We start from the raw sequence: 15,333 nt of genomic DNA on the forward strand, positions 1-15,333 counted from the left end.
GGGGCGTCCCACTGGCATTTATAAACACACCTTGTTGTTAAGTGATACCAATGCCAATATCAACAATGTCAATTTGATCCATTAATTTGTGTATAAAACGTAAATAATAAAAACGTATAGTACTCATGGCTACCTAAATGTATTTCCTTCAATAATAGTCTTCAGCTCATATAAGTGTTACAACTTAAAATGTAAACATGTTTATAAATGTACTTTCTTCCACCACTCTTTGTAGATAATGTTCCACATTTCACAAATCACAAAGCCAGATACTGTCGGTCATTCCCAAACTGTAGCCTGTACATGAAATTTCAAAATGTTTGGTTAAATCATTAGGGGCCCTATTATCCACTCACAGTATTAGTGATAGCTGCTTTTTGATTTTTTTGGAGTAATGAAGAGCTGAAGACATCTGAATGCCATTTTTACTGTCTGTGCAACTGAGTGGTTTTTGCTCATTTACTAAAAACTACAAATCTTGAAGCTGCAGTAGACTTTTCACCCACTTGGGGTCAGAACATCTCCACTTCAGGTTGACACACAGTACAGCATGTTGGCCATAGACCCTTTATCTATAGTTTGAGGCATGTTTGTAGCCATATTATAAATGAAAAAACATTCACTCTTATTTTAGCTCTGTTTTGAAAAAAATATCTGCCATTAGATGGTGGGTATTTTTTTCAGCTGGTTTCTAATGGTGTTTGTTAGCTGCTTGGTGCACATAATGTGGCAAACAGTTTGATAATTTAGCTTTTGCGACAGGGCCTGCTGATAAAATAGAATTAAAAATAGCTACAAGGGGTTTTATTCATTAATGCTGACCATTTCCAATCCATGATAATGAATCAAGACCAGCTTTGAACAAACCTAAAAATAAACTAGTTCAACAGAATGTGCTGTCAATGCTTACTCATTAAAAAAAACTAATTTTTTGAATCTGTTGGTTAAATCACAAACATGACTCCTTCCAGAGAAGAAAATTGTGTAAAACTCCAAACAAACACAGTCCGACAGGTCAGGTTTGGGGGTTTTTTTATTGGCACATACAACTCACCTTTTAAAAAAATAAAAAAGTTAATGGTAGAAGAATCAACGTGTTATTCATTCTGACACAGTAACAAAACATGAACAACTGTTTTCAGGTAACAGTGTTGAGTTGGCTACTTCATTTAGGACAGCATTTATATAAAATCACACATGTATATATTTAAAAAACAAACACACAAAATGAAAATGTGCTGACATTCTGCAAACCTGCTGATGAACTGATTTGGTTATTCATTGAATATTGTACACAACAGGTACTCAACATTTCTGCAGACTAATTCAACCACTGCATTTCCTTTGAGTCCAAATGATTACTTTGTGACTGCGATTCTTATATCCGACAATTGAAAACAGGTTAAAAATGTTTATTTCACAAAGATGCTATGCTCTAAAAGAACTAACTACCAGAATTAAGGCTACCTCATAATACTCTATGTTGCAGGAAATATGACACTTTCATGTGATACTTCACCCAAAATCTGTCTTTAAATGTGACTACCACAGGTAGCAGGAAACAACAGAGATTTTAAATGCTACTTTTCCATTTGACATTAAAAAGACACATTTTGGGTCAAGATACGAGTGTACGGACACCAGGTATAATTTAAGCCTCACTTACAGTCTTTAAAATATAGAAAATTTACTATCACCCAAAAGGTGAGATATCAGATCAGATAACAGCAGTGGGACAAAGAAAATAAAGGTTCAAAAGGTACACTTACATCAAGGAAAAAAGAAAGAACAGCATCAGAGAGAGGACAGAGCATCCTGGAACAAGCGACGTCCAAAGGACAAAAAGAAAAGGAAAATCTGAGGTCAGCTGACATGGCTCGGTTAGGTTTCCAGTATGTGTTAAAAAGTTCACAACAACAGCACACTTTATGATTCTGGGGCAGACCACAGCAAAATTACTCTTATAAAGAAGAAAAGACCACACTGTGCCATCTGATTTACTCTAGGAGTCTTCTGAAGGGACTAACACATAAAAACACAGTGAACAGGTCCAACAAACAAAACTCAATTAAACTTTGTACACGAAGTGCTTTGCCAGATAAAAAAAAAAGAGGAAAAAACAGAAAGAAAGAAAAAGGAAAATGAGACCTACGAGAATCACTTGAGTTATGTTGTTATTTCTGGGAAAAATAAAATCTAATATCACATTTTCTGGCGAATTTGGGAATGTAGATCATTAGAGGCAAGGAATGTCACATCCTCTTGTTCACCTCACTCTGTTTCAGCTGTTTAATAAATTCATTTTAATGTGAGGCAGCCTTTTACCACAAAAAAATAAAACAAAAACACACAATCCTGCTTAAACTAAGATTCCTAACAGAAATATAGCTCCGAGTAGTGTGTTGGTCACATTACCTAATCATGTGGAGGATGCCGACTGCCCACACGATAGGTTTTATACTGCTTATGATTCAGACTCAAAAAGGCAGAACTGATTGGAATTGACTCTGAATTAAGTGCACTTTTTTTTTTCAAACAACATCAAAAAAGAAAACATTTATGCATTAGACTGTGTAATTGCAACCATGTCCACTATGGTTTCCTTCATTTTTGGTCCAAAGGGTAGAATAGAAATTTAGGATACAGAGACACAACCTGCCTGGCCTTATGTAAAAAAAAAATAAAAAATAAAAATCACTGAGAGCTGGAGAAGATGAGCTGTGGGCTCTGTCAAACTACAGAAAGCTGAAGTCCCTGCTCCGTGGTGGCAGACTTTTATGGCTAAATGTATTTATCTTTCTCTTCAAAGGTTTTCTCTTTTTTAAAAAAAAAACATTTTATCACTTTAACAAAGAAAAGAAAAAACTATTACTTAAACAGCAGACCAGTGGCTGAGACAGGTGGGAACAGAGACTTGCAGGAAAAAAAAGAAAGAAAAAAAAGTGTACTCAGGATTGGGTTACACCCGATATTCATAAATCCATTAATACAATAGATTCATTTTTAAGCAAAGTCCTTCTTGAGTGTTAAATTCGGTTGTACCATTTAAACTAAGACATTAGCATTGCATTGAAAGTTATCAGCATCATAGTTGTTGATGTAATTACAAAAAAATGAACAGATTTTGGGCACAAACAGTACCATAAACTTAGCAGCCAAAACCCTGTAAATTTAGATGTAAGAGATTTGTTTCAGGTTCAGTCTTCGATCCAATTATGCTGAAGAGGCTGCGTAACCTAGCAGGCATTTTTTGTTGTCACATTTTGTTATTATATCTTAATCCGTTAATGTTATTGACAGTCTCTTCAGTTAGCATCGTTGTCAAAGTGTCAAGTCAGATTGGTCGATCACAGCTGGCTACACAACAGTTCCACTTTGAAGTTGACGGGTTTAAAGATCGATTCTGCTGTTTTGTAGTTTCAAGTAAACACAGACAACAGCATGATAATAAAGGGTTCAGCCCAATATGTTAGCAAGTTAGCATCAGCTCTGTCGATTCGCTAGTCCAGTTGGCCAACCATGCAACACCTGACAGTTTAAATGTGTAAATATTTACTAACAACAAATTCCTATGTAAGAATACGTTTATGTGGCACAACCCATTTGAGTTTAGTAATGCAGAAATCTTCTCTGAGCATTTGCTAACTAGGCTACGTTTGAACTTAGAACCAACAAGAGGAGCTCTCTGTAACGTTCACCTTCATTGTTTCTCTAAGAAGATGCATCACTCTCATTTTAACGAATTGTAAGACCATGAATCCTTTGAATACTGTTACACAACAAGAGGACAGGCTCATGGCGAATAAGTGAAGTAAAATAAGTTCAACATGGGGGCTGTGTGGTCTGTTATCTAAGGCAATACATTTAACACGGACAGAAAACAGCTTCACAATCTTTTGACAGCTTTAGGACAATGATATTACCAGAGCAAATAATGGCAAGGTTAGATATGCTTATTACAGATGACTAATAAAAACCAAAAAAAAACACGCCTTCATCTGGCCATTAAGGGTGTGGTTGTGTTGCAGTGTGCTTCCATCGCCCACATCTTTAGAAAAGGTCTGTACAATTAGTACAATAATAAATTCACAGCAATTTTCAATCAGGAATGAGTGAGGGGAATCTGGTTTCCCCACTTCTAAAAGTATCCCATTCTTCTTAGAAACTTCAGTACCCAGAACTCTGTTCAACAGATCCTCGTGGAAGGTCATTATCCAGTGACCCATCTGAATGGAGACTAAAAATCATGTCAACAATAATAAATAAATATGTAGAGACACAGGAATTGAAAGACAAAATGAAAAGTAGTGGAAGGCAACCATCCTGCCAAAGGAAAGGTGAAGGAATGGATGGAGAGATGATGAAACCGTTGCAGTACAACACTTAACCGGTGTTTCCTTCTGTGTCCTCATCCGGAGACACAATGCCATAGGAATGATGATTGATTTCACTGTCTTTTTATGATCAATAATATATTTTTAACTTGCCCCATAGTCTTGACTGGCAGCAGTTACTTTTCATCCTTAATTTTGCCTGTAGCCGTCATCTAGTGAAGTTGTTTCCTTCTTTCTTTTTTTTTTTAAGGCAGTGATTTGGGCCTTTCAGCCTTTTTGGCCTTTAACACTGGCAGCAACTTTGAATGGTGATAGTCATTATAGGAGTTCAGTCAATGTAGTGCTGTTTTCCCCTTAAAGCACGAGGTCCCGCATCAGTCCTGGGCCGTCGTCACGCTCCCCCCCCCCCGACCCCCCCCCCGTGTCAGCCGTTATACTGCTGCTGATAGCGTCGGTTCAACTCGCGCAGCTCTTTCTCCCGCACGCGCCGAGCTTTGTTGGATTTGGTGGACCGGCTGGAGCGAGTGGACTGGGCCGACTTGGTGCTGTGGCAGCGCGAAGACGCCCGCTTCAGGAGGTTCTGAGATATACAGCGCTGGAGGTTCTTCATGGAGGAAGATGCGGCCATGCTGACGATCCAGGGGTGCTTGAGGGCCTGGCCAGCTGTGAGCCGCTCACTGGGGTCCACGGTCAGGATTCGTTCCACAAAGTCTTTGGCCAAGTTGGACACACTGGGCCACGGCTGGAGACAAGAGACAGATGTGAGACAGGACTGTAGTACAATGTGTAACAATGAGATTTCAGTGTCTGTGCTCGACATAGACTAAATCTGTGGATAATAGACATCATTAATATTTCAGCTTCAGCTGCTCTGAAACTGCATTAAGGTCAGAAAAGGCCATGGAAATGAACAGGTAATTACAGGGAAATTAGAAAAACCTTCTGTGATTGATAGAGATAAGAAACTACTGTAGAACAAAACTCAGCAAATATGAGAACACTTTTTATAGTATAGGACATCTCCTGAATATTTTCTGAGGATGCATTTAAACAATACTGTACATTGAGACAGAAAGATTTATTCTGCCTTGAATAATAATTTGTGTCTGATGTGTTTTGGGGTTTTTTTGCACAGAAAATGAGATGAAAAAATTCTACACATCTACTCCTTTCTCCCTCTCGGAAAGGAAACCCATGAATATGCAAATATTGTTCATTTCAGAAGTTACACTGCTGAGTATCTGTCCGTCTCCCTCTTGACTTTTAAAGTCCATTTTCAATGTCTCTGACCTGGAGGTTTCAGATTTTTACATCAAGTTAAGTAAGTGAGTTACATATTGGTCCATGATCGGCTTGCAGCGACGATGACAGAGTTATTCCATATGTACACGTGTTAAAGTAAGGTGAGAAATCTTTTGTGAACTAGACACAAGAGGGCAGCAGACCAGTATAAAGCCGAGAATGAGCCGAGCTGCGCTGTTTTATTCTACACACAGTGTCTTCCTGATCGTTTAATATTGTCCAGCTCAGTAATGGGTGTGGAGTCGTGAATCTGATGTGGCAACCAGCTGTTTTCTCAGTCTCCCAGTAGACGACTAACCCTCTTCCCCCCTCCTCCCTCACACAGCAGGTAAATCATCAGTGTTGGCTAAAGATACATGACACATATATGACCCTCAGACATACATTGCTCCCCCACCTACAACAATGTCCAGGCTGTGATTCACTCTTGGACTGCAGCTGTAAATGTAAATGTTATAAGACACAACCCCATGGGAAATGCAGTCGAGTCTGCTCCACTTCAGCTCCAGCTCTCACCCTCAGGACACAGTTTCTTAAACTAAAACATCGGCCGACTCATTGCCATCCATTGTGACATAATGAGTGTTCTTGTGTTGCATCTGACCCACGGAGATAAAATTACCACTTTATGAAGTGAATACTTCTAGTCCCCTGCTGTGTCTGCACACCCATTACATTTTTAAATGTTGTGTTTATGGTGTTATTTGCAACTTAAGGCAGGAAACACAGGGATGCGAGAGAAGGGCGTGACATGCAACAAAGGTCCCCTGCTGGAATCAGACCAGCACCACAAAAAGCACTTTACTGCTTGGTGACGGAAGGAAAACTAATTGTTACCCCACAATTAATCAATATTCAGACAATAATTTAGCTTGTAAAATATCCTGAATAACACTCATCACATTTTGTCAGAGCTATAAATGATAACATGAAATTGATTGTTTTGACCACTCCACAGTCCAAAGGGAGAGAAAATCAATGTATGATCATGTAAAACAGTGCAGAGCAGCAAATGCTCAAAATTAAGAAGCTGGTGCTGGCAGTTTGTCATTCGTTCTTATTTTGATGGACCAATCAATTAATCAACTACTTGTTTTAGCACTATACATATTTTTTTACAGGGTTTTTAGGTTGAAATTGGTAAACATTTATTTTAAGTTGTCAAAGGCACCCAACCATGCATGTAAACAACGGAGGATTAAAACCATTTCTTAAAAACTGAATTTGATGTATACACAGAATACATGGTGAGAAACACTGAGGGCAAACAAGGTATTTTTTCTTTAAGAAACTGCACAGGGCGGGGTTTTAAAACAATTAAAAAAAAGGCATAAATGTTTTTACTAAGGGGCCAATTCTTGTCAAACTTAACAGAAGCAATAGCAGAAAAAGAAAAGAAAAAAAAACATGGGTTAATGTTGGATTTGGCAGGTGGTAAAACCAGTTTTGAATGATTGCAAACCAACCCCCAGAAACTGGACAGCACCAAACCTTGAAGAGTTGCTGCTGCAAAATCTTCTGTAAATAATAACTTCTTTTGAAGAATAAATGGGCGAAGCCATAGAACATTATCACCCGACACTTCAGATCCTCTCAGCTCCACTGCAGTGGTTTGACCTGTTGCTTGAACTTGGATTTTAAGCGTCCTTGTGAGCTACAATGCCAGCTGACAACTTTGTTAAGTAAAGCCATCTTTTTGCCTACTCTCCCTGGCTTTTCACAACAGAGCATAATAGATAATATTTACAGAAATAATCTGAACCTGTACTGACCCAGGATAAATACTTTTCCATTTTTGCTATGGTGTGAGAAACTTTTGTGACAGACATCTGTACTCTCAGTCTAGTCAATACCTACAGAATTATGCTAAAAATGCATAATAATAATAAGCTCTATTCCTCTTTGCCGATCTCAAAGACAACTCCTTGGACATACCTTGTCTTTATCCAGCAGCTCTGTTGAACCTTATGCAGACCTCAGCTAAAACACAGGTCCCATGGAAGCGATTTCTAAATACCGTAATAAATACCCGTCGGCAAAGTGGCCGAAAGATGGCCTCCAAGGACCAAAAACACTTCTGCGGAAATGGCGGTATCGGTGAGCATAGACATAATCAGTGTTTCCCACACATTCATTTATTCGTGGTGGCCTGCCACAAATAAATTACGTCCGCCACGAATAGATTTTTCGGCTATTTTCTTTTTCGTTAACGCAATATCGTTCCATTCATTCATCTCCGCATAGCGCTGTTTGTTGGCATTCACAGCAGCAGTGCGCGGTAACTGTATGTGCGAAAACACACACTGTGGCTGCACTTAGGCTTTTTTAAAATCAGTTATTTATTTCTAGATGTGTATGTTATTTTTCAGTTGTGCCCCCCTTCTCGCCCCCAACAACACACTGGGATTTAAAGGTAAAACGAACGGCGAACCAAGTTTGTCCCCTTTCGGCTACCGCATTCAAAGATGGCGATGCACCATGGCAGCTTCAGTTGGGTGCACCGCCACCTGTGTATTTGTAAACAACTCATTCTATCCTACGAGAAAGCTTTCATTTGTATACGATTGTGATTAGACTTCGGTAAATACGTATTTATGAAAGCAATATTTGATTTTTGCTAATAAAAAGCCAAATAAGTTACACACTGTACCTTTAAATACAATATAAAATGTATTTTGCTGTACCTTGACTTTTGACCACCAAAATCGAATTAGTTCATCACTGAGTCTGAATGAATGTTTCGGCCAAATATGACAAATTTTAATCCGAGTGTTTCCCAGATATCAGAAAAAAAACAGACAGGACAGGACACTCTGTCTGAAATAATAATGCCTCCGGCTGTCGCTGGCTTGGAGGTATAAAAACTGAGATGATTCAACTGCTCCTTAGTACAAAACCACTCAGCTATTATTTGTGCTGGAGTAGCCGTATGTGGGGCAAACATTAACCGAGGGCCTCTTTTGTAAGGCTCACTGGCAACATAAACATCCCACGCTATGAAACAAAGAAACGGACAACTCAGCATTCTTCCAACTACATACACAGATAGAGCATAAATTATTGCGCGCGCACGGAAGGAGGGCATGTTGACTTAGAGCGAACAAATAAATGAAAGTGAGGATGGTGAGGTGGAGACGGTGCAGGAGATAGACGTGGACATGAAGTGAGGGGATGAGGAAAAAGTGGAGCGTCTGCGTTAAAAAACCATGTCACCACCGCACAAGAAAAGCAGAACTTCTTGGAAATCTGTTGACAAAGCCTCATGTGGTGTGAGGAATGTAATCCAAATATGGGTGAAGTCTGCTGGATTGGGTACGTGCATGCATGTGTGTGTGAAAGACAGAGAGAGAGAGAGAGTAAAGTGTGACACAGATCTAACACCTCACCTCTCCAGAGAAGCTGTACTTCCCCTTGAGGATCTGTCGGTAGAGCCTCATGCGGTTGTCGTCCTCGAAGGGCATGGTTCCGCTCAGCAGGATATACGATATCACCCCCAGCGCCCACATGTCCACTGCGTTCGTGTACGGCTTCCTCACCAGGATCTCAGGCGCGATGTACTCCGGCGTGCCGCAGGTGGTCTTCATCAGACACTCGTCCCCCTTCTTCCTGCTGCTGGCCAGGCCGAAGTCGGTGATGATGATCTTGGAGTCGGCCCCGGGGTGGTAGTAGAGCAGGTTCTCCGGCTTCAGATCTCGGTGAGTGATCCCCAACGTGTGGAGATACTTGACGCCGTCCAGCACCATCTGCAGCACCCGGGTGGCGTCCCGCTCCGTGAAGGAGCCGCGAGCGATGATGCGGTCAAAGAGCTCTCCTCCGGTGGCGAGCTCCATCACCATGTAGACGCGTTCTGCCGTCTCGAAGACCTCCATCAGCTGGATGATGTTGGTGTGGCGGACGCGGCGGAGAACGCACAGCTCCGACTCGCACACCTCCCTCCCCTCCCGGTAACGGGTCTCGATCATCTTGATGGCGTACGGCTGCCGCGTGCTCTTGTGTTCCACGCGGACGACGCGGCTGAAACTCCCTCGTCCTATCAGAGCCTTGATGTCGTATTTCGCCGTGACCCTGGGATCAAACTTGGCTCGATACTTTGCCACCTTTTTCCGCTGAGGGTCCGACAGTTCGGAGGGATTGGGCGGCTGGGCGGAAGCGGTGGGAGTGGCGGCTTGGGCCTGGGGCTGATATGGGGAGGTGGAGTCAGCCTTGTCCACGCCCCCTCCGCCAGCCCCGCCCATTTTGCTTGCAGTGCCATCCCCTCGTATGAAGTGCTTAAAGATATCTGTCTGAGGGGGTTGGAGGGGATCAACCTGAAAGGCACAGGAACACGGTTAAACACCAAAAGAAAGTTGAACTAAAACAGCAGCTCTGTCAGACACATGCAAGACTGACGTACGTAGTAATATAGACTAACACACATTAGTCTATCGTTACTACAGCTCAGTCAATACTGGATGTTTGAAGCCTCACTCCAGTGCCTGTTTTTAGGACTGAAAATACAGAAAATATATTTATTATCAACTTATTTCTGTGTATTTTCTGGCTTCATTTAGTAAGAAAGACATCTTGAACTATCTCGTTTTGTCTGACCAACAGTACAGGGACTAAAGAAATGTTCAGCTTTACATTCAGCTGAGCAATACATCATAATAAAACTTAAACATATTGGTTGATACTTGTTGATTATCTTTTTTAAAAAAAATGACCTAGAGAAAAGTACCTGTTTAGATATTGTCACAATCCGTTTCAAGGCACATGATTGGAAGGGTGCAAGTGGCATCTTTTTGCTACTACATGTCTATTGTGTGTCCAGTTAAATTTAAACGTACTATCTCAGGGCCTATCAATATCTTTGAGGACTTTGAAAACCAGCAAACATCTGCGTTTAAACGATGGAAGCAGAAATTTTTGTCATGCTTTTAGTGAAAAGCATGACAAAAATCAAATCTTTTGCTACCTGAATTTTCTTTGCCTGAGCTCCACTTTCAAAACACAGACTGCACCAGTTTTACAATGCAAATAAAACTTAACTAAATGAAAATTATAACTGAAGTTTGATTGGGACAAATAGATGAAATCATAGAGTAAATCTTTTGGAAAATTGATTAATTCTTAATTTTAAGCAAAATCACCAAACACGTTCTGGCTCCAGCTTTGCTACTTTTCTTGATTCACTGTTCAATACTGTTGGTCAACAAGTCAGACACTTCACTAATACAATGACTAGTAGATACAATATTGTCCTTGTACTGACCTTTTTGACCAGGTCCAACTGAACATCCCCTGGAGGCTCAGGGAGGACCTTACTGTTCCTGCACCCCATCACATCACCTTGGGCCACTGCCCAGCCAGCCTTGCAGGCCACCAGGAGCCCTGCCTCATCACAGCAACAGCTGATTCAACACACTCAGGGCATCCAACATCCAGGCTCTACCCAGACGAAGAGAGAGGGTTCATGAATAAAGCCGATTACATCCACTCAAGTCCCACTGAGCTGGCATCAGCAGTCACGGTTCATGAATACAACCAATACATCCACTTAAGTCCAGTTTAAAAGTCACAGAGTTCATGAATACATTTGGGCAAGCACGCTGTATGTTTTGACTCCAAGCACTTTATCATTGGCCGTATTTTTATAACAGTATTCTTTTATAAACCTGTGCTGACGGCTCTTGTTCACACACAGCCAAGCAGGCTGCACTGTCAGCAGCCAGGGGGGTGCCTCAAGCCCCTTGGAGAAGCTACTAGGGCCCCATCTCAGACGCTGTATAATGTTGAATGTTGTGGAGAAAATTGCACGCGCAGAGTCAGAATGAACGCTCAAAAAGTGATTGATCAGGAGAGAACAGGGACTGCTGCACCTGGGCTCTTTAAACCTAGGTTTAAGTGGGGATGTGTTTAGGACAAACACAACTTCATCTTTCAGGATTCATGCAGAGATTTCCTCAGAAAATAAGATAATTGACTTCGCTTGAATCCATTGGCAGGAGCTGTGGTGTCAGCAGCGGTCTTGCCACAGATAAAGCAGCTCCCCAGGAGAATCACAGGCTGGATAACAGCAGAGGGAAGGCTGAAATGCAGAACACAATGAAATATGAAACTTCACTGTTCACAGTTAGGGCTCAACAAATACATGGGCTCTATGTCTGAGTCCTGACATGACAGGAAATCGACACAAATCTACATTAGAAAAAGAAATGTCCTAAAGTTATTTATCATTTCTCAGCACACCATTCCTTTCATTAAAGTACTGTGATGAGGCCATACTGTGTGAAACCTCCAGTTTAAATATGATCACAGGCAAACCAGACATGTTTTCAAATGGCCAAGAAAACAAGGGAAAGCTTTGGCATCTCAAGAAATGACTGTACTGTCACAGATGGCTTGGAGTTATCCAAGTTTGTAAGTCTGCTTAGTTTATATTTTTAGAAGAATTCATTACTGATGAATATTTATCAACTAACTTTACATTGTGGGAAATAAGTAGCAAATCAATTAATAAAAAATAATTTAAAAAAAAAAGAAGTAAAAACTAAAAACAAGTATCATAAATGATGAGGAAATCATGACAAATTATATATTTAAAAAAAACATGATGCATTTGAGGTTAAGTAAAGTTTAAAAATTGACCAGGCCCTACTCATGTCAATGTTTTTTTAAGGTTTTCAAAAATCCGTTATTTGTCTGTTACATTCTAGAACAGAACGTCACACCAGTTTATTGTATGATAAACTGTCACAACGAACCCAGACGTTAGAAGTTTTTTAAAAAAAGAAGTGACCAGGCCCTGTATCTCATGTCAATGTTTTTTCTTTGGTTTAAAAAACCGTTATGTGACCGTTACATTCTAGAACACATTGACACACCAGTTCAGTGTGTAACAAACGGTCACAACTAACCCCGACGTTAAAAATGTTAAAAAAAATTAAAAAAAAAAAGTAACTTTTTACTCTCACCTCATAACTTAACCGAATTAGCGAAGTTCCCTGAGCATGCTAACTAGCCTGCTAGCAGCAGCAGCAGCAGCAGCAGCAGGGCAGGACTCCCAACTTTTGCCAAATCCAGCCTCCTCACCCCACTCTCACTCAGCTGAGCTCTCCATTTTCACCTCGTAGTTTCCAAACTTTATTCCCGAGGACAAACGAGACAAATCCACCGCTTCCGTTTCCGTTTTTGGCATCATTTCGTGTCACATTTACCGGAGTTTATCGGTTTGTTTTGGGGAGATGTTTAAAGAGTGGAGTAGACCCGTCGCTTGGTTTTCTGAACAGTGTTTTTCGATCAGGACCAGGACCAGGACCACCTTCCCACAGCCAGAGCAGTGAAGAGACATGGGGAGACGCGGGACTTCCGGTTTACAGTTTCAAAATAAAACGCGCGTTGAGGATTTATTTTTATTTTTATTTTTTTGTAGTGCAAACAACCAAGAACAAAAACTGCAAATAAAACTTAAGCTAGAAATAAAATCTCTCACAGTCCCCCTTACTAAATTACAGAAATTAATAACATACTTTTGTAAACCATTTGGAGATAAGTGGCATTATTTTTGTCATTTTATCCATGTTTGACATAAGTGTCATAATAAGTGTAGGGTGGCACTGGGCAGTGGTTAATGGTTAGTGTTGGTTGGTAGTTGTTAGCACTGTTAGCACTTCTCACCTGGATTAGTCTCTCATTTCTTTGAGAAAAAGGGATAGTCTTCTTAAAACCAATAGAAGTTAGCCTATGGTATGTTTATTTATCACAAGGAATACTCAATCACAAGGAAATGCTTATAAGCACAGTAAATGACATGATAAATGGCAATGGGACCTTTTTGAAAGGGCATCACTGTCTTGCGGGACATTTCACAGAGAGTGGGAGGACAGAGTTGTTCATCTCATGTTTCGTGTTTTTTCTTCATGGGTCTTAACTTTAGCTATCCACAGGAAATGATATTTATCCATTTTCAAAATGCTGCAAGCCACAGGCTGTTGTTGGGCAGTTGGGCACATATTATAATGTATAGGTTTATTTTGCCACCATTCATGTTTTGCACTCTTACTTTGAAGGTCCAACATTTCAATTTCCTGTACACGCCTCTGTGGCTGTGGTAGCCTGACGGAGCTCCTCTTCCACCCAACTTCTTTTGTAGGGACTGGACGACCTCCCTCGGCTTGTTTCGACCCCATTAAGTCCTCGCCGTCACTTCCTGGATACAGTGAGAAGTCTCTCTGACAAAATGCTGACTTCTCTCTTGGAAAAGTACTAGAAAGTCTGGGAGGCACGTTTCCAGTTCCCTCACAAGTCTAGGTTACACATAGGATGACTCTTCTCTGACCCCTATTTGATATGATCATGCCTGAAGTTACAACATCTGAGGGAATGTATAATGTTACAGCACAACTAGCTACAGACATATGAGAAAAACAGGAATGATGATTTCAAATAACATAAAAATTATAGAGTGTAGTTGATATTTTTACTTCTTTGTTATTCCTTTATGTGGTGGGGTCTCGCTGGGACTCTCTCCGGGACTCTGGGGCATTTGGGAATAAACAAGCCCCTTAATTCAGTGCAGGCATGCTCTGTGCTGGATCACTTCTGTAATTCCTGAGATGGTAAAAACCAATGAAAACTAACCACCAAGCCACTTCACTATGCCTCTGGAGTAAAAAACTTACATTGAACTCAACCATTTGTTTAGACACGTGTTTCACAATGTATCAAAATCCCTATGTTTGGGCACATGTGTTTTTTATTTTTGCAACTATTTCAAGTGGTCAAAATATGTATTATTTAATGGAATGGTTTCATAGAGGAAGATACAGCAAAAAAAAAAAATGCATGTCAGATGTTCCTGCAGCATGAGCAGCACACTGATGTTTAAATCTGTTACAGGACATTTCCACATGGTGTCACTATACACATAAAAGTCACTGTCAAGGCCACATCAGAATGTAAGGTGACTTTTTACACATTTAATTGTAAGCAGGCTGTTTCTTAATACCCAACACCCATATCCAGGGTACTTGTAAAACAGCCTGAAGCATTTAGTTTCATCCTACTTGTTCATGAGCAAGGTAATAAAGAACACATTGCCTTGACTTCAGTGTGCTGATGTGATGGAGGAGTGTAGTATTGGACTCACACTGTTGAGTGGCCATGACTTGTACAGCACCTGTGCAGCTGAGTTTTGTGGAGTAGCATCAAAAGTGGTGAATTAGAGAGAGGAAGACAAATTTACCAGATAGAGAGGCAGAGAGACAGTAAAATTCATCTTATGATGCCAATAAAGCTCCTTGAATTGGATTGAGGGAGTGAAAATGAGCGGGAGAGGGGGAGCTGAGGTGACAGAGGAAGACAACGGATGACAGATGGTGGGTACCAGACAGAAATATAGGGAGAAAGGAAGAGAGGGAGAGGAGGGGGGGGAGCAGAGAGATGAAACAACAGAGAGTAATCAAAATGGAAAGAGGGGGATACAATGAAAAGATAGAAGAGGTGAGGAAGACACAATGCAGCGGGGAAGGAGGGACACAGGATGAAAGCAAAGAAGGGGGGAGTCTCTCAGGTCCGGTGCTGCCTCGGTGCTCTATCTGCAGTGCAGCTGAGGTCAGGGCCTCTCCGGCTCTCGCTATACTGACTGCTACATCGTCATCCTCGTGATTGATCACCGCTTCGTCGCATTCTGATTAAGATGCTTTGTCTGAGCGCTTCG

The 15,333-nt window shown here is 40.9% G+C and overlaps 1 protein-coding gene across 1 annotated transcript; it reads right to left on the reverse strand.

Annotated features, from left to right (window-relative positions):
- Positions 1-2,831: 2,831 nt before the first annotated feature.
- On the reverse strand, positions 2,832-12,985 carry pskh1 (protein serine kinase H1). Its single transcript, XM_085779895.1, has 4 exons — positions 12,590-12,985; positions 10,888-11,703; positions 9,023-9,943; positions 2,832-5,076 (listed from the first exon to the last, which is right to left on the reverse strand). The coding sequence occupies exons 2-4, from the start codon at positions 10,954-10,956 to the stop codon at positions 4,759-4,761; spliced, it is 1,308 nt and encodes a 435-aa protein (XP_085636021.1). The 5' UTR covers positions 10,957-11,703; positions 12,590-12,985; the 3' UTR covers positions 2,832-4,758.
- Positions 12,986-15,333: the final 2,348 nt, after the last annotated feature.

This window comes from Trachurus japonicus, chromosome 6, assembly GCF_045865225.1.
Source record: "Trachurus japonicus isolate A0001 chromosome 6, Traja_1.0".
In the NCBI taxonomy this organism is placed as follows: domain Eukaryota; kingdom Metazoa; phylum Chordata; class Actinopteri; order Carangiformes; family Carangidae; genus Trachurus; species Trachurus japonicus.